Below are 20,788 nucleotides of genomic sequence, written 5' to 3' on the forward strand. Positions count from 1 at the left end.
GGACAGTGGTTAAATAAGGCATTTATAACGTGATCATGCCCATCAAATTATTGGAGAATTAGTCAAATAACTACTCTATTTTTAATTTAATATTTCAATAATAACTTATAAGTATTATTTTATTAAAATACACACACAAGTCGCCTTCATATCCAAATTATTTCAAAATTGATAAAAAAAATACTGTTAAAATGCCTCTTTGGTTGTTCTTTGATGCTTGCTACCCGGCAAGCTCCACCCAATTCAATCCATTCTAGACTCTTACAAGTAATGTAAGTCTACCAGAAACCAGAGGCAGGAGGAGGAGCAGGGGAGTGTGTTTCACCTTAACCAAGAAAAGGCTACCAGAAGAGATGGTGAACCAAACATACAAACAGTAAGGTAAACAAAATGCAGAAAATTGGATGACAAAGCCCAGAGATTATCAAATCACTTGATCATGAAGCAATTATGTAGTTAGTTTCACCTGTGTACCACCAGGATACACAGGCAAAGTAACAGCTTAAATAACAGCCAGCAAGAGATGAGATGAGAAAATTCCTAGAGGAAATTTCCTCCTAAGTGGAAATTCCTCACCTCTCTCTTGCCTTACTCAATGCCTGTACCTCCCTCACTCCCCTATCACAATCGACTTGATAATGGTCCAGGACGGACCGAAACGTCATCATCTCCTCATCTTCTGGTGTGTGGTTTAATCTTCAAGAGCTCCAAATGTGTAGATCGATGGAGAGCCTCAAACATCAAAAAGCACCTATAGGGCTATCTGCTGAGAGGCAGCCATGGAAAAAGACATGGGCTCAGAAAATGAAACCAAAAACTGCAGCAGGGCTGGCCAAAATGTTGCCAACTAGAGAACCCTGCTGGAAAATGTCTCCAGTCTGTCTAGAACCTGGAGCAACAGCCAAACCAAAGGGGAGAGGATAAAGAAACTCACACCCATTTTAGTCCAACTGAAAGGCATCCACTGAGGGAGCTGCATTGTTTGGGGAATAGAACCACAAACCAGTAGCTGCCAGTTCCCATGCTGACCCAGAGAGGTTCTCCTCAGGGTTGCCAAGCCTTTTGTAAAGCTAATGGTAGAATGAAATGTTGATGGTACACTTCGTGGTAATATTGCAAAAATTAGAGATTATCTGCCAGAAGGTTGGACGTGTCCTGAACTTGAACTGCAGAGAGAGCCAAACCCAGAGAATTCAGAAAATGAGCTACTCACAGCATCCAGCCCAACAAAGAAAGATGCCAAGATGTCCCCTCATGATTAAGACTGAACCACTGGGAAGCAATTAGAGTGAAGCAGGAACGTGTAGCCCACTGAGAAATGAAGCATCCACAGAGTATACCAGACTGTCGTGAACTCTTACATCCATACACCATGCTGTGTGTCCAACTCAAGGCCCCACCCAATGACCCTGAGAGGCCAGATGAATGCTGGTCAAAAACCCACACACCCATGACTGAGGACATCACATGGAGAGGTCGAGTGCAGGGGGAGGGGGGGGGGGAAGCCTATGGAACAGCATGCCCCCCCAAACCTGAAGAGAAAACTAGTAAACCAGAAGCTGTTGAAGTGCCCACAGAACCCAAGACTGGTAGTAAAAAGGAGGGAGTCAAAGAAAATGGCACAGAGCCTGGAGCCAGACACTACCCAAAGGATACATGTGAAGTTCAGACTTCTGCACAGCTGCTTAATGGGTGACCCAGGGACTCACTCTCACCACCCAGAGACAAGTGTTAAAGGGAAGCATAAGGCAGCTGGAAGGGAAATGGAACCCAATCAAGAATTCCAGAGCAAGTCCAACCAAATCAAAACCTGCAACAGAACCAAACTGGAACTTTCACCAAGTCACCAGCAGCCTGAACCTGGCGAGCTGGGAAAGAACCAGATCCCTAGTTTGTAAACTACACACACTAGCGTCGAGAATGTCTGGGGAGCCAGATTCGAGCTGATTGGGGAAATCCAGAAGAGTTAAGCCTGACACTCCATCACAAAACCTATCCAGTCCTTCCTTGATCTGGTATGAATAGAATATGCCAATAGATCTCCCACAGGTCTAGGGACACCATCCAGGAACATGCCTGCAACACCTCAGTGAACTTGGACTAAGGTGGTCACATGGCAAGTTTGACCAGAGATAAAGTGATTCAAATCCGAAAGATCAAGAATATATCTTAAATCTGGAGAGTCCTACTTGGGGACCAAGAGCACCCACACAGAGCAGGAGTTAATTCCATCACTCCAGCATCCAATCACTCGGTGATAACTGAGAGGAGCTGTGGAGTGGGCTTCTGGCCCCAGGACCCCCGATACCAATACCACCTGCACTGTAGGTCCCAGAATACTATCTGGAAGGCCCAAGTGCATCATGGGACCAAGAGTTGATAAAACAGGTCAGACTTTTTCCTCACAGTGCTATCAAAGGGGCGAATTATGAAACAACAGGTGTGAAGAACCCTGAGTTGATGCACGTGTAAGAGAGAACAATCAAAAAGAAGCGATACCCAAACTGAGTACAATGACCCCAGGAATACCTGGGTCATATGAATAGTAATATCTCCAGAAACCTGCCCTGTCCAACAGTCAGGGTTCGTATCCTGGCCGGGAAGGATTGACTGGGCGCCAATCCTTAACTGTAGCCTTTGTTCACCCAGCAGTGAATGGGAACCTGGTTGTTAAACGATTTGGTGGTCGTATTCCAGTGAAAAATTAGGATTAGGGGCCTGCCCAAAATGCTATGAGTGCTAGTGGCTTTATAAGAATATAAGAACTCTTGTATATATAAATAAAACAAAAAATAGTCAAATCTCTGCCCCAAAATCACCTCCACCGAGCAGTGGGAGCGAGACCTTTCTGCAAAAATAGACAACTGAGACAGAAAAGCTACCATTGCAACCAAAAGAATCAAAGATACAGCATCCTCAGGAAACTAAAGGTGAAAAGAGGAAAATGAAAGGGATGAGGACTAAGCCAAATCTAAGGTCTATATGGCCTGACAGCAAGACACATGCAGAAGAGAAGCTCCTGAAAGGAGAGGAGCAAGCAACTAGGGCAATGCCTCTAAAGCCCCAACCATAAGTAACAAGATGCAACCACACTCACACCAGCCAAGGCATCTAAGCTGCCATTTAACTGGCAGAACAGCCCAAACAAGCAAAATCACAGCCAATTGCATAAGAGCCATTATCCTCTGCAACATCAGCCACTGAAAGTGAAAGCAATTGAATATGCTGCTGCCATATACCCACATCTCGGGACAAGGCCAGCACAATAGGCAAGTCTGAAGCAGCATGAAAAGGCAGCACCACCCATAAATTCCCTGACAGACTAAATTCGCCTGATGCCACTCGAGCTTTCGGGAAGGCAAGGAACCATGCTTAGCTTCCAAGGAGGATTGCCAGGAAATCAGGATGAATCAGGAACTTCATACCCCCAACCAATAAGCTGCTGAGCCAAACTGAAAAGAAGATGGGCTATTCAAAGATGTGAGGTCCTGGTCCTGAAAGTGGAGAGCAAGAGAGAGAGAGAAAGAGAAAAAACAAATTCGCCACTGAGGGTGAAGTTGTGTCCATGAACGAAGCAAAGCATAAACACACACACATTGTGAAGCAAACACCAAAATACAATCAACATTGAATGTAATTGATTTGTCTTTTACTGGTAGAGTCCTAGTGGCTCCCTGAAGCTATCTCAGTGAGATGGCTCTCCACTATTGAGTCTTTAGTCACAAAAGTCCTGTTTGGGGAGTCTTATGATCACGCATACCAAAAAAACACCCAGAAAGTAAGCAAAGCAAAACAGACAACATTTTCATTTAAAGGAAACATTGCAATTGCCCAATAAGACTACAAATGATTCATTCAAAACCTAAATGGTTCAATTGACGATCCACTCAAATCCTCTAGTGCACATAGCCACCAACAGGTGACATCATGGAGCTCCTGCTTCCAGGTCAGCATCGAGTCAATCTTGGGTTGATAGATTATGAACTGATTTACCTAATGGAGAAAAGGAGTCAGAGAGCCACCAGGACTCCACCAGAAAAGGCATTCCATTACATTAAATGCTGGTTATCTGGGGAGCCCCATGGTGGCTCCCTGAAGGTCTCTAATCACAGAGAAGGACAACAGGAGACTTACCAGGGAGGAGGAGAGGCAGCAACTACAAACTTGGTGAGGATAGGCCGGAAAACCCAGCCCAAAACGATACAAGCCCAAATGTGGCCAGAAATACTAACCAGATCCTGAACCACCAATATCCTGTTATACTTCAAAACCCGATCATGAATATCAGCCCACAACATATTAGAGAAAGCAGCACCCAAATCTGTGGACTTGAAAACATTGTGGGCCCAAGGGTAGACTGCAGGCTGGCTAGCTATAATGATGCTGCAAACAACCCGAGATATATACACCTTCAAACAGGGAACCAAGGAAACCGGATCAACCAACGAGTCATCCACCGAGACATCAAGTAGCACGCAGGTAACGGTAAAATGCTATCCGCCAAGTCCTACTAGGGGACTGGAAAAAGTGGGAAACCCACCAAAGAGATGAGGTTAACTCCACCTTGGCTGAGTCCAACCACATTACAATGCTTGAAGCTGAGGGGTGGACTGATCTAAAATCCCTAAACCTAACAGACCCACTCCACAGAAGACCCTGGGATGACTTGGTAAGACCATGAATCACAGGACCAGGAACTGGCAAAACCGGCCAGACATCCCCCCACAGCGTCATCAAAGGAGTGAACCATGAAATGACCAGTACGATGACCCACAAACAGAGCCAACGTTCTGCGATGTATATTGGCAGTGATGAGCAGAGAGGAAATTGTTGAAGTTCAATGGTCTGAGATCTGACTTTGCTAGAGGCCTACCCCGACCATCAGCATCAAAGGTCCCAACCCTAGTGGACTGCCTCTGAGCAGAAGAGACAGAACCTCTCAGCAACAGAACCTGAGGGCCAAAAACTGCCACAGCAACCGAAATAACCTCAGAAACAGCCTCTTCAGGAAAGTGGATAGTATGATAAAACGATTTAAAGACAAGGCAGAATCTAAAGATTGACCAGCACAATCTGCCAACACACAGGACAGGTGAAGTAACAAGCTGCCACCAACACCTGAAAGAGGAAGGGTGGAGGAAGCAGCTTGGGCAGAGCTGCCAGAACTGCAGATAACAAGACAGCCACACAGAGGACTGATGCCAGAACGTTCAAGCCATCATGGTGCTGATCCAAAAACAACTCCAAAACATTCCAAATGTGCAAGATGGCTGCCAAATGGGAATGAGCCATGTGGTCGTCTGCAGTAAGGGCTCCAGAGAGCATGAGCAGGCACTTGCCCATGTCCTTGGGGAACAATGGAGCAAACATGCAGTTCTCAAGCAGTGCAAAAAATAGCACTAAGACTACCTGAAACACACAAATTACTTCCTGTCACTCAAGTATCAGGGCTCAATAGAATCCATGCCAAGCCCCCAGGAAAGAAATGTGTTATCATGCAGCCAGGATGAATCCCGAGTGTCATACTTGAGTCAAAAGGCAGCAGCAGACAAGAACTTAAACGAGGCCGGGTCCATGAAGGAAGTGAGGTACAGATTCACAAAAGAAACCAAAAAATGTCTGTCAGCATCAAAGAAAGAAAAGGCAAAACAAAGGAAACTGACAGAAATAAGATGATTCTGTGAAATCGAATGACACATGAAAGCACCCTGAGGGGAAGGGGAAGCAGCCAGGTAGTAAAGCTTATTCATAGAAAGGGATAGGAAAAGTTCTATCCGTGGAGCAAAGTACCCATATCAGACAAAACCAAAGTTTAGGAGGAGTTGAAGGGCACCTATGCCCTCCTCAAGCTCTCCCCACAACCCCAGAGAGAGCCATGATGGCCCTGGAGCCAAGCCATCACAGAGGAACCTCTATATTTGTCAGCTCCCTTTATTCTTCAGATTTAATATTTGTCACATTTTGACAACAAAAAACCAGCGCTAAATGTAATGAAACGCCTTTTTCTGGGCGAGTCCCGGAGGCTTCCTGGAGCTATCCAGCCTTGTACGTATATCGTTACACTTTGGCATCAGTGTGAATGGAGTTCTAGGCCTACCGGGGACCACGGTCAGAACCTGACCCCCTCAGAGAAGCATGAGGAGCAATGGCCTATAGAAATGCACATGGGATTTGGAGCTTTCTATATCTGCCATTGACCGGACAGGCACTAAGAAAGGTAAGCGCCTCAAAACAAACCCCAATTCTGGTTAAAACGACTAAAATAGACAAACTAATGGACAGAACTCCCCAAATGAAAATGAGCAAACGAGCATGATGTCACATGAGCCGCGCCGCATGTCTGCACAGCTCCCCTCTTCCTGGGAGAGGAAAGGGGAGCCCCAGACACCCATGTGAGCACCAGTTCTGAGGCTAGATGTCAAAAACACGTGAAAAACTGCCACCTGGAGGGAGGGAGGAAGGGTTGCCGGGGAGCATCCGGGACTCACCCAGAAAATAGCATTTCATTACATTCAGCACTGGTTTTCTGGGGGAAGCCCCTTTGGCTCCCCAGAGTTACTTCACCAAAGATGAAAACTGGAAGGACTTACTTACCTGAGAGGTAGTCGGTGCTCGTACCTTAACTTGAAATCGAGACAACAGGCTGCAACTGCTGACCCAAAGCAACACAGACCCGACGAGGCCCAGGAACATTAACAAGGCAGCATGCAGCCAGGACCGTTCAACCGCCATAAACTCCACGCCTGAATGTCAGCCCAGGACATGTTACCAAAGATGGCAGCAAGTGCAGCAAACTTACGAACGTCATGGGCATGAGGATAGACCACAGGCTGGCTAGACTGAATAACCCTGAGGATGACCCGAGAAACCTGAACCTGAGATCAGGGAAAAATGTCAACTGGAAAAAAAAACAAAGCACATCCCCAGCCACAAAGGCCGTGGCGCACAAATAACAGCGGAGAGCCACAACCGGACAACACATGATGCACCCCCAGCCTGGCCAACCAAGCATAAACAACCTAAGGACCCCTCCGGAAAGCAGCAGTTTCATTCTTCGCCAGAAAAGAAGGAGATGGCTGCAAACGAACAAAAATATCACAACAACCAAAAGAGCAGAAATCCCTGCGCCGGAGGAGAGCATAAAGCTCCCCAACCGACCCCCAGAGGCCAATGCCAACAAGAAAAAGAGCTTTGAAAAAACAATCCTAAACCGAAGAGGCCACAACAAACCAAGATCAAGACAAATATGAGAGCACTAAGGACCAGGATGGCTCAGAAGGCGCATGAGCAGGCCGGAGGTGAAACAACACTCGAGACAGCTTGCGAAACGGTGCTGAAGTAACATCAATACCGAAAGCAAGCTGTAGCGGCTCCCTCAATGCCACACGATACGAAGCGACAGTACAGTATACGGCATAAGATGGCGGTCCTGAAACAGCCACGATAGAAAGGACAAAACAACCATAACAGAAAGTGAAGTACAGCAACGAAGAATTAGAAAGAAACGGAAGGACCACCAGGAAACTTCATACTGCCGCCAAAACGAAGCCCACAGGTGGGACACCATCAAAGAAGCCACCTGAGCACCATACAGATGGTGATAAGACTCGAGTCAAATAGAGTGATAGACTTCGCATTTTATCATCAAACACGAAGACTCAAGGGGAAGAGCGAACCAGTCTCGTAACGGACCGGACTGATCTGTTGAAAGAGGCGGAGCCACGGAAAAGCCTCCAGGTTCGGGCACCACGCAAGCACCGCCTGAAACCAAGGCTGGGCCGGCCACCATGGGGCCAAGAGGAATACTCTTCCTTGGTAAGTCTCCAAGTGAGCTAGAACCTGGAGCAACAGCTGAACCGGGGGAAAGAGGTACAGCTGTACCTTTACCAGTCCTGCCGCAAGGCATCGATCCCGACGGCCTCGCGGTCAGGGAAGGGCGCCACATATACCGGAAGACGCTTCGACCATGCAGACGTGAAGAGGTCCACCTCTGAGTGCCCGAACGTCTGGTAGAGCCAACTGAATGAATCAGCATCAACTTTCCATTCCATGGACAGGGGAATGAATTGGGACAGGCCATCTGCCAGAACGTTGGACACCTAATGGACATGAACCGCCAGGAAAGCCAAACCTCGAGAAATCAGCAGATGAGTCACCCAAAGAGACCAACCCCAATGAGCCAAGGACCGCATCGAATCTCCTCAGTTCAGGCAATGAACCAACGAGGAGCAGTCCGAATGGAGCCGGATCATCTATTCACGGGTGACTCGAACCCTCTGAAGTGAAAACCACACCGCCGTGAACTCCTGCACCATGCTGTGGACCCGACTGAAGGACATACCCCACTAACCCAAGCTGACCTGGTGAGCACTGGTCACAAAGCCCCAACTGAGAGACGACGCGTCCGTGAACACATCACGCGAGAGCTCGGGTAGGTGCCAAGGCACTGAACCCCGTAAAACCCAAAGACGAAGCCAGCAACGCAGCAGCTGATGCAAGGCCCGGGGAACAAAACCAGCAATCGCGAGAGAGGCAGAAGGGATGTACCCCGAAGGAATCAGAACAGCCGACGAAGCCAAACCCGACCTGGCAGATAGACCAACATCACAAAGTTTTGACTTCTGCACAAACCCTCAAGCAACCACCGAGTGACCCGGGAGCCCCCAGAAACAAGCACATGCGAGACTGCAGATGAAGAAGAGACTCCGGAGGGAGAGACAAGGAAGCGGTTCGAGAGTCCCACACAAGACCCAGCCAGGACCAAACCTAGGAGGGGACCAGATGGGAGTTCCTCCAGTTCACCAGGAACCCAAACTCGGCTAGCTGGGAAAGCACCAAATCCTTGGCGAGCAGACACGCGGATCGACTGGGAGCTCAGACCAGCCAGTCGCCGAGGAACGCCAACACCCGGATACCTAAAAGACGCAGACGGGCCACCACGACCCTGGTGTGTGAACACACGTGGTGCCAAGTTCAACCCGAAAGGGAGACAATGAAAGCAGTAACATTGACACCCCCACAACCAAACCGAGCCAGTTCCTGAACCCCTGGATGAATCGGGATGTGCCAATAAGCATCCTGGAGGTCCAGGGACACCATCCAAGCGCCCGACTCCAACAGAAGCAGGACCTGGGACAGAGTGGTAATCCAAAAAATGAGCAAGAAACCCAGGGGTTCAGACGGTACAAGTCCAGAATGAACCGCAGGTCCGCACAGTCCTGTTTCGGAACTGGAAACAAGCGGGGACCCACCTGATAGACATCATCGTTTTGACCATGCCTAAGCACACCCACTCCGAGACAACCCGACAGAGCACAGGAGAGGGTGCGCTTGGGCAAGAAACCCAGGAGTTCAGACAGTACAAGTTCAGAATGAACCGCATGTCCACACAGTCCCGTTTCGGAACTGGAAACAAGCGGGAAACCCATCTGAAACACATTGTCGTTTCAACCATGCCCAAGTGCATCCACTCCGAGACGACCGATAGAGCGTTGGAGATGAGGCCTGCCCCGCCAGCCCCAAACCCACAGAGGAGGAGGAGGAGCCATTCAACGCTACTGCAGGCTGCGAGAAACGACCCAAAAAACTCACGAATCATGAGACCAGGCGTGAGTGAACAGAGAAAGCCTGCCCCCATCACCTCGTCAATGGGGCAAACCGCGAAGGGGTCGACACCCCGTACGACCTGCACACAGAGCAAACACCGTGCCGACCAGATGCAGACGGTTCTGACGGCAGTGCTGGCTCCAAAACTGGCACCTATGGTGTACCCCGACGGGCAAAACCCCGAGCCCTGGCCTGACCCCTCCGGGAAGAACCCACCCAGGACCTCGGGTAAAACCAACAAGTCGGACATCGGACGACAGGTGGAAGCAGCCACCTGCATATACTGCTCGACCACAGAGTCTGCAAACAGCAAGGGACAAAAGAGCAAAGACAGCCTAAGAGCCAGGGCCCAAGCAGATTCAAAGGAGGAAGCAAGCACAACCTGTCGATACATGAGCCGAGCTGCAAAAAACAGCAACAGGGCATCCCGCAGGATCGGCGCAAACAGCTTCAAAAGCGCAGATGACGCACGAGCAGCCAAGACCAAGGCACCAGACCCAGAAACGGCCCCGCCTCTACATCCACCACAAGACAATCCGAAGACAGCTCCAAGAGGGAAAAGAAATGCAAGACCGAAGCCAACAAGCCATGAGCGTGCAAGTCCGCAGCCAAAAAGGAAGAAACCTGCATGTGAAGCAGAATCACGCCAATATCCCGCAGAAGGGCAGGAGCAAAAAGACACTCATTTGAGTGTCGTTTTGCAAAAAGACACATTTTTGAGCACCTTAGTGCTTAAAATTGCCCCCCCCCAGGTAAACCTGGACCACAGTCAACGCCTCGCACCACTCAAGCATGCGGGTCCGACAGAAAGAGCCCCAAGCATCCAACGACAACAATGGGCAGTACGCAAGCCAGAACGACTCCAGAACCTCATAACGAACCCAGTATGGAGACGAAGATCCAAACATGAAGGAAGACAGATTCAGTATATAGAGGCATATTCCGGGTTGTGCAGGAGGTAAGCCACAATGGCTGCCCGCACCGAAGACGCGGGAAGCCGAAAACCTCTAGAAAGACGGAACCAAATTATCCGCAGGGACACTGAACCGAACACGGGAAGGAGCCGAACCCAAATCCAACTCGTACACAGAGGGGGGAAAGGAAAACCCCAGTCCTTGTAACAGTAAGCCCTGCTCTGAGGGTAAGAAAACTCAGGCAAGGTCCAATGGGGCCCAAGGCCTCCAAGTCAGCTCCTCCCCAACCCCTGGAACCTCCAGATCAGGCCCCGGGGGGTGAGTCATCCTCAAAAGCCCCGTCCTCACAAGAAAATGCCAGAATAGAAAGGCCGGAAAACCAGGAAGAGACGGGGCCCACTGGTCAGACCCCGGTGCTACGGCTGGAGGAACTGACTCGAATACCTCCATCGTCACCCAAGAAGGAGCAACCTCTGAAACCTCGAAACCCTGCCCCGACCCCAAAGCCCTCAGATGCTTAGGAGCTGGAAGCAGGAAGGAGGGGGGGGGGGGGGGGATTTTGCTGCGGCAGAATAAACCACAGCAGGGAAAGAAAGAGGGAGTGCGGACTGAACCAAGGTAGACGTGACCAACACCCCAAAGTCCGGGTCCCTAAAGGCTAAACAGGGCAGCCACGGCGCATCCCTGGAAGCAACCAATCTAGCACATTGCAGCAACCTAAACCTAGCCTGCAATGCCCGAGCCGCCTGCACCCGAAAAATGTCATCAGTAGGTAGGGTGAATTGAGTCACAAACAAGCAGCAATGCTCGCAGGACTCTGGGTCGAAGGTGTCACTGACCCAACAGGCAGCATGATGGGAGCAAAAACAATGAGCGTCGCCCTGAGACAAGGGGACAGAGCAACACTCAAACTCGCATAAGGTGAGAGGAGACCCAGGAGTCGCATCCATCGGACCCTGTGTGCTCCCGCAGAGTTTTCCAGGGCCCCTAGACTGGTATCGCTAAGGGTAAGCCCAAGCAGAGTACTGCTAACTGGTGCCTAATGCTACCAAATAAACTGCTAAAGCTTAACCCCTGGAACGTGTCCACTCACGGGGGCAAGGCAGGGGTACCACCGAAACAGGAGGACAACCCAATATAACTTGGGGCAAGTTATCACATCACATCACACATCAAGGCACACATCAAGGCAACACGTCATCAAGGCAACACATCAAGGCAGACCCCCCACCAAGCAAAAAGAAAAAGAAAAAGAAAAACCCTGCAAGAGGACAATGCACCCAGGGGGAACAGAGCTGGCCACCGTTAGAGGTGAAAATTAGCTGCGTAGTACCCCATGCCCCTACCAGTGCAAAAACTACCACTTACCTCAAGGCAAACCAGGGAGGAAACCTTTCAACACACTCAGGACAGTCAATCGCCAAGCAGCAAAGGACCAACAGAGGTAGACCCCAAGGTAACTTGTGAAAGATAACCCCAAGCCTCAAGGGCGGTACTTACAGGGCACTCAGGGAAGGGAACCCTAAGCACATGCAGCCCGAGTACCTGTGAATATTACTCCTAGCTCGCATGCCACCGTAAGAGCAGTTCTGGACCCAAGGCACAGCACAACACACAGAATCTGGAGCTGGAGCCACACGACTCCAGCTCCATGTTCAATTGGGACAAAACCTATAATACAGTCGAAGCTTGGCACCCAAACATTGCCATAGTTAGTCAAAACTTAAATGCATTCATTAATAATGTGATTGGCCACTTCAGGAAAGTTTGAGAAACAGACAGACAACTTTGGACAAATTCTTTGCTAAAACGAGTGCCAGTGAATTATCAGCAAAGGGAATAAAACAACAATAATCACCAGAAATGGAGTTACCTGATGTTTTAATGAAAGGTGACTCCCCTTCTTAAAAAATAATTCCTCTTCTCTTTAGCTTCTACCACCAGCTCTCCTCAGTTTGAGTGATTCACTTTTATGGACAATGCAGTTGTCTGTATTGCTTCGTAGTTTCTAGATGCTTTCTCTCTGTGGGTAATCGTAAGAGTCCCCAGCTCTTTCTCTGCCTCTGAGGTGGCCAGGCACTGGCTCTGGTCTCCAGATATGCCAAACACGACTCCTAATACTGAACTCAGTACTGGGAAGCCATCTCGGCAAGATAGCTTTAGAGACCTACCAGGGGCTGCCCAGAAGTAACATATTGTCCTGGCTCTTGCAGGACAATAATGAAGTCAAAGATGACCAGCACTTTATCTGAAAAACCAGGACCAAGGGGGCACTGGGGTGGAAAGATGAGCATAACAGCAAATGTCATAGACATAAGCACCAGGCACTATGATTAAGGTATCAAGGTTGGTGGATTGAGAATGGTGCGCATACCCCTGGTGGTAGAACTAATGAGAGAATTACTTCATGACCAAGTGGTTTGGGAATCTTGCTGTCCCATTTTCTATTTCATTTTCCTTGTTTGTTTATATGTTTTGGGTCACCCACCTTTCTGGTAGCCTTTTCTTGGTTAGGGTGATCTACGATCCACCGTTCCTTGCACCTATTTAGAAGAATCCAGGTTTAGGCCTCTGGCCTGCAGTAAGCTTTCAAGACATGCAAGGGGCCGCGCATGGATTGAATTGAGTGGAGCTTGCCGGGTAGCAGGTACCAAGGAACCACCAACAGGAACCCTCCCAGAAAAGTTATATGACTATTATCCAAACTCTAACCTGATCTGCATGACGGATTTTATCTACAGCACTCGCAAGTCAATAAAGTGAACAACCAGTAGGCTCCTGTATTTATGCTTGTTACTATATCTTTCTGGGGTTTGTCTTTCATAATTTCATAATTTGTAATTGCACTGAACATATACAAGAACATGTCACTATATGCCATAGTCAAGAAAATTAAAAATACAGAACTGGTACTTTGAAATAAGAACTAACAAATTTACTAGATTTTGTTCCAAATTTTTAGACAACATATAACTTTTGCCACAAAAAAACAAATCCCTAACTACATTTAACATTAAAAAGAAGTCTGCAGTGTCCATAAATTTAATGGGAAATATTATTGGGTATTCACAGGCTTAATAGCTCATTATTAAATGTTAAAATAATTAGTATACATTAGTTAAGCATTATTTGATAAATTGGCTTGTGTTGGATTTATAGGTTAAGAGCATTAAAATTGCAGTAAGCCACCTGGTTAGTTGTAAAGCAGCATTATAAATTGTTAGTCCTTATTAGCATGATGATAAAAGTTGTCTAAGTAAGGTTGTTGTCCAAATTATTATGCCTTGTTTTGAAAGATCATCAGCTTTTAAAGCCACATAACTACACAAGAATCTCCTCAAACACTTATATTACAACACATTTCCAACATACTTGCCTGGCTAGTTGTAATAACATCAATTACAGTATTTATCCTTCTAGTTTTTAGCATTCCTTCAAAAGAATTCATCTGAGGTGAGAAACAGACTTGGAGGATATTAAATATCTTCGAACTGAGCAGTCAAATCCTTTCTAGCTATCCTAAAATACTAGTCAAGAAGCCGTAACACTGCACCAATGGGAAGAACCGTCTCTGAACGAGACATCTTCTACAGCCACCCTAGTCCTGCCTGTGTCAATACATAGCCAAAGCATAGTCACCACATTAGTAGTTATTACGGTGTCCCTCAACTTATATTTCCTTTTGCAAGTTGACCTGCAGTGACAGCATTTATACAACAACTCTCCAGCTTGCAAAATAAAATACTAACCATTCTCATAAAATATAAAACTATTACATTTTGCTTAGTCTTACATAAGCCACATAATTCAAATACTGATTAGTTTCCATTGTGTCAATTATATATATTTCACTAAACATATTTTTTCTTTTTTTTTTTCCATGAAACCCAAAAATTAAGATGCAACAGCTAGGTCATAATTTCTCATGTCAGTGACAGTGTTCTCCACAGAGGACCACCACCTTTGTTCAAGTCTCATATCAAATTTGTGCTGCAAAAAATACCAGAGATGTAAGAGAGAGAAACATTTCTGCATGTTTCAACAAACAAACCTACTTAAAGAGTTTCAGAGAAAGCAATGACTACAGATATTTACAATAACTTTAAAAGTTTTTAAACTTTTTCAATGTATGCATCCATTCAGATCTAATTTAAATTACAAACAATCTTGCTAGTCAAAATTGAATTAATACTGCAGCTAGTTGAAAAAATCTGATTAATGTATTCACCACATTGACATACTTATAAAGTCATTATTTATTAGCAAAAGTTGAGAGTAGTTTTTTGGGAGACATCAAACCTATATATTGTTTTCTAGAAGGAAGATATGAAATTAAAAATGACCTCTGAAGTAACTGTCGTCAATAACCGTTTCAAATTTCAACAGTTTAAATACTTCACAAACTTTTCCTTTCTTCAGTAAAATGATGATAAACCATTTTCTCATTCATCCTTACTCACTACACATGGAACTTATACAGAATACATACAAACACACAAGCACATACTTGGACTAAATACAAGGAAACTAGTGATGCCTAACAGCGCTGCATTCATAAAAAAAAAAATTTAACTGCATAAAAATAAGTTCAATTCAAACCCACCATAAGTTCACTGACAACTTAGTATGCTAAACTTAGAATAAAAGTGAAGACTACTGCAAACTACTCAGCAAAGGTGTGATCATCAAAACTTGATCTTTGTACCATGGAAGGATAAGGATGACAGCCAGCCAGTTCAGCAACTACAGGGAATATACAGTACCACAACAACTACAGGGAATACACAGTTCAACAGCAGTTATGGGGAATATATGTTACTATAACAGCTTCAGGGAATACACACTACCACAACACCTATGGGAAATATACAGTCCCACAACAGTTATGCTACTGTATACAGTACACAATTCTTAGAACACACAAGGACAATGCAATTGCACAAGAACGTAATATCAACTTGTGCAAGAGCATGTCCCCATGCAGTGAGCCGTAGAATTCTTTTTACAGAAAAACAGATTGGCAGGAAGGATGTCTTACGACACGCATGCAGTCTGAGCATATCTCGCTAATATTTCTTACTACAAGATGTTATAACTTCAGGACTCCTTAATTACTTGCAGTGCTATTCGAGAAAAGCTACATCTAATCACACACACACTGGTACAAGCCAAAGTTATTCTTTGTATAAAACTAAACGCAGTGATCAGCCCACGATAGACAACATGCAGTGCACCACACAACAAGGCATAACCATATAGCTTGTCTGTCCTCGTACTCTTGCAAACTTTCATAACTATGTTTAAAATGTAAAATATTGGTTATGGATGAAAGAAATAACTTCGTGGTGGAAAGAAATAAAGCATTAGTGCTTATAAGTATGGTGTTGAAAGCAAAAAAAAAAAAAAAAATTCTAGTTGTGCATGTACAACTATATATTCCTATGTATGTGTTTATTTATGCATGTGTAAATTTATAAGCATATGTATAAGTATGCACAGGTATATACATGTATGTGACAGACAAACAGAAGAGGCTATGGCAGTAAGGTGCACGGTGAGCAATGTTTACCATTAGCAGAGCGCGGGGGGCCTCCTGGGGGGAAGAGAGGCTCCCAGTTGGGCTGGCCCGGGTTCATGGGGGAAGGCAGGGGGGACGAGCCTGCTTGCACGCACCAGAAACCCACACACATCAGTTAGACCACAACCCAGTAATGTACACATTCAAAATTGTGAAAGCTTATTAAAAAGATTTGTCACAGAATCCAAATCTTAAGAATATGTGGGGTGATTAGATCACTTAGACTTAGATGATACGATAGAATTGGAACGGAACACTTTATACAGTACCTTCACCATGGGAAAATTACCTGGATGACGGTTATTAATCTTCATAGGAAGTAATGTAAATTCCAGCGACAATATAATATTGAAAACTAAAAAGCCTACACAGCTATCCAACTGTGCAGTGGAAAACTTAGAAATAGAACTATTATTGGATTAAACTTGAAGATATGTAGGATCTGCCGATTATTTCTTATACGTAACAGCTGACACTATTGGTATACTGAAGCCACACACACACACTCGTCTACTGACCTGCATTACCAGCCAAGTGGTTGTAGAACTTTCCTGCTAACCTATTTTTCAGTTACCTATAATAATACTGTGACAAGCCAGTTTATTTAGATTTTCAAGAATAGAGAGAGATCCATTTTCCTAAAGTCTTTTAATCTTATTTATTGATGTATTCACCTTGCAAGTCCCCATACACAAATTTGTAATGCGGCATAAAGCAGTTTTACCTGGCCACCAACTAATAGCACAATGCACTATTCTTCCATGTGCCAAGCATGATCCATTTTGCCAAAACTAGTCTCACCGCATAACCAATATATACGCAATATAACTTTTTAACTCTTACCGATTGTAAAAAAAAAAAAAAAAATTAAATAATGTACAATGCATATTAAATATGGATGCACACTAGCGCACACACACAAGTAAACACACACACTCCAACTTCAACTGGACATGCTGGTTAAGAGCTCCTAGGCCAAGATCATCAGGATTGTTACCTAACAACATAGAAGCAGGATATGGATTAGTTAGTGGGGTCCTTTATTTAATATTTAGTTTTTCCCAATGCCAGAGACAGGAAGACTTTCATTTTAGTGAAGTCCTTCTACCTAATTTCTGACCATGACAAGGATGTACCCCCACAACAGTTCACTAATGCATGTACTGGTACATATTTACTGCTAGATGAAGAGGTATCAAGTACAAGGAAGTATGCCCAAACATCTGACCTTGAGCGAAAATGAAGCTTGTGACAAAACAGTAATGAACCCAATGTGTTGCTCCATATGTCCCTTAACTTCTACAATCTCACAAATAGCAAACTGCTGTGGGAATGGCAGGGGCTGGTTGCTTGATTGTGAGTTTCTTTCCATTATGGACTCCATGACAAATTCAGTGGTAAATAAATAGGGCAGTCTCAAAGAGCCATTTGTAAACAACTGCAAACAGTAAAGATCAGGATAAACCATAAGGGGCCAAAAATCTGGGTGACCCTGAAGATTAAAAGAGTAAGGAATTCACGTTACTGGGCTTAGTTGAAAAAGTTACTAAACCTTTATGAGAAATTGTGTGAAAAGGACCATTCGCAAGTAAGAAAGTGCTACAACTGACAGACAAGGCAGTTTTAGACAAGCTAACCCTGGAAAATCAGGACTGGTGTTAAATGAACTCTTGTGTGGAGATCCTCATCACACGTTTACATGGCGAAGGACCACTTGAGTAAACACATGAAAAATATTACAGAAGAAATAGAGGAATATAAGATTGAAATGGTTTGAACATTTGTACATGCAACAAAGAAGAATTGACTTCAAAGGCACTTATGGAGTCAGCGGATCTGAGTAATTCATGTATGTTAATTTAACACTTTCGCGTCCCGATGATGGTATCGACGTAATAAAACCAAAATATGCAGAGGCCCTGATGACGGTGATGCCATCATCAATTATTAAATTTAAAAAAATTCCATTTATTGTCAAAATATTATGGGACTGGTTTTAAAATGAGTGCCATGATATTGTGAACAATTTGATACCAAAAGTAGTGCCAAATTCTATTTATGTATTTATACCAGTATATGTATGCAAGATGCTCCCTATACTGTAGTTACAAAAAACCAGCGTTGAATGTAATGAAACGCCATTTTCTTGGTGAGACCCGGAAGCTCCCCGAAGCTTTACCAGGCTGATATGCTAATGTCAGACTTTGGCATCAGTCATGTGTATGGAGTTCTAGGGCCTACCGGGGACCACGGCCAGAACCTGGCCCCCCTCAGAGAGGCAAGGGGAGCAATGGCCTATAGAAACCCCCGTGTGTTTGGAAGCATTCTATGTCTGTCATCGACCGGGTCAAGCATCCAGAAAGGTAAGCATTCCAAAACAAACCCCTATTCTGGTGAAAATTGCTACCTAAAGCCGAACTAGTGGATAAAACTCTCCAACAGAAAACAAGCAAACTAGTATGACGTTATACGTCACCACGCCGCTGTCTGCGCATCTCCCCCCTACCCGGGAGGGGGAAGGGGGAGCCCCAGACCTCCCATGCCAGCTACCCACCCTTCAGTTCTTCGGCTGGATGTCAAAACACGCGAAAAACCGCCGACCGGAGGGAGGGAGGGTTGCCGGGGAGCCTCCGGGTCTCACCCATGAAAATAATGTAATGAAAATGTAATGAAAATGGCATTTCATTACATTCAACGCTGGTTTTCTGGGGGGAGCCCCGTTGGCTCCCCGGAGCTAACTACCTACAGAGGAAGGTCAAAGGGATGGAACCAGGAGGCGGACACCACGCACCCCCCACAGAAGCGAGACAACCGGCAGCAAACGCCAACCCAAGGCGCCACAGCCCCGAAAAGTCCGGGGAACAACACGAGAACACAAGCAGCAAGGCCCCCATACGAACACCAAAAATCCATGCCCGAAAGACCGCAAGGATACATCGCCCAGATGGCAGCGAGAGCAGCGAAGCCACGAACGCCACGGGCATGAGGGAAGAACACAGGCAGCTAAGCCGCAAGAACACGGCTGACAACCCGGGACACCATCACCCGCGAACCGGGAAGAACAGAACCGGATCAGCGCAAAATGCGCTCTGGACACAGACACCGTGGCACGCAAACAACAGCGGAGGGCCGCCACTGAACACAAAACATAACACACCCCCGGCCCGACCAACGAAGCACCAACGAACCCTGGACCCCTCCAGAATGCAGCAGCCCCACCCCGCGCCAGAAAAGATGGAGACTGCCCACCAAACAACCAAAACGCTAAAACCGAAGTAGCAAGAAAACTCAGCGACCCGACCCCCAGAGGCAAATGCCAAAAGGAAAAAGAGCCGACGAAAAAACACACCGGAACCGAAGGGGCACTACCAACCGAGGAGAAGACAGAGCACGCTGACCAGAGACCAGGATGGTGCAAGCGGCGCACGAACAGGCCGGAGGGGAAACGACACACGAGACAGCTTACTAACGGTGCAGAAGCAACGCCAAGACCGAAAGCAAGCCGAAGCGGGTCCGCCAGCGCCGCACGAAAAGAAGCGACAGTATGTGGCAAGACGACGGCCCCCAACCCCCACCAGAAAACCAAGCCGAGAGTACACCAAGCTAACAAGAGTAACCACCTAAGAAGGGACAGGAAAAGGAAGGACCGCCAAAATACCCCATACTGTCGCCAAGAGAAGCACGCAGGTGGGACACCTACCACGAAGCCACTCGACCACCAACCGGAGGCGAGACCACGAGGCAGAACATAAGCAGCCCCGACAAGGCCGAGCCCAGGAAAAGGTGGAGCCGCGGGAAGATCTCGGGCGTAACCACCGAAACCCAGGCGGCACAAGGAGATGGAAAGTCTGCCAAACAGAAAAACTCCCCAAAGCAAGCAAGCCCGCCAGGAATTCAGAAATGACGGGTCCGACGCGAGACATCGCAAGACCCCAAAAAAAAACTGGCAGGGCAAGCTATAAAACCAGAGAAGGCGGAAGGATTGCCGCCAGAACAGTACCCGAACAAAGGGGTACGAACAACTGCAATAGACCGAGACAAAGAAGCACACCACAGGACACAGGCTGAAAAACGCCCAAGAAGCCCAGGAACACATGCAGAACACCCCTGCTGCAGAGGAGGCAGGATGAAAGAGCAGAAGCACAAAAACCCCAGGAAAACAACCAGGGGTGGACAATCAGGCGGGGACAGAAAACCCCCACGCACATGAGAGGGCCAAACCAGGTACCCGAAGACCACGAAAAAAAACAAGCAAACCCCTATACGCAAACCCCAGGCACAAAACAGCAGCAAAGTGCCACACCACAACCGGACACAGGAACAAGGACACGCCACCCTGAAACACGGTACCAATGCACACGTGCAGTAGCAGCAACAGGCACCACCACAACATGCAACATGTAAATAGCAACTTGCTTCTGCAAAGGCAGAGAACAGAGCAGGCAGACCCCAGACAGGGCCAATGGAGACACGACAAAACCCAGCAGGCCCAGAAACCTGCACACCAGGCGATCGATGGCGGAGAAACCCCGCTCGATACCTACTGGATGGGGTACTGGAAGCTCATTTACACCCGAAGCCCGGCCCGAGGCCAGGCTAGACCGGCCAGAGGGTGGCCCACCAGGCAGCTGCTTGGAGCGGTCCGCAGGCCCACATACCCCCACAACCAGGATGGGCCGGAACTTCTATT

At 46.7% G+C, this 20,788-nt stretch overlaps 1 protein-coding gene across 1 annotated transcript in view; it reads right to left on the reverse strand.

Moving 5' to 3' along the window:
- Positions 1 to 16,842, reverse strand: part of LOC138363449 (endophilin-A-like) — a 38,601-nt gene extending 21,759 nt beyond the window's left edge. The window contains exon 1 of the mRNA XM_069322888.1: positions 16,090 to 16,842. Coding sequence (XP_069178989.1) covers positions 16,090 to 16,210 — 121 coding nt within the window. The 5' untranslated portion in view covers positions 16,211 to 16,842. The remainder of the gene's footprint in view (positions 1 to 16,089) is intronic.
- Between the last annotated feature and the right edge of the window lie 3,946 nt (positions 16,843 to 20,788).

This window comes from Procambarus clarkii, chromosome 1 (genome assembly GCF_040958095.1).
Source record: "Procambarus clarkii isolate CNS0578487 chromosome 1, FALCON_Pclarkii_2.0, whole genome shotgun sequence".
NCBI lineage: Eukaryota > Metazoa > Arthropoda > Malacostraca > Decapoda > Cambaridae > Procambarus > Procambarus clarkii.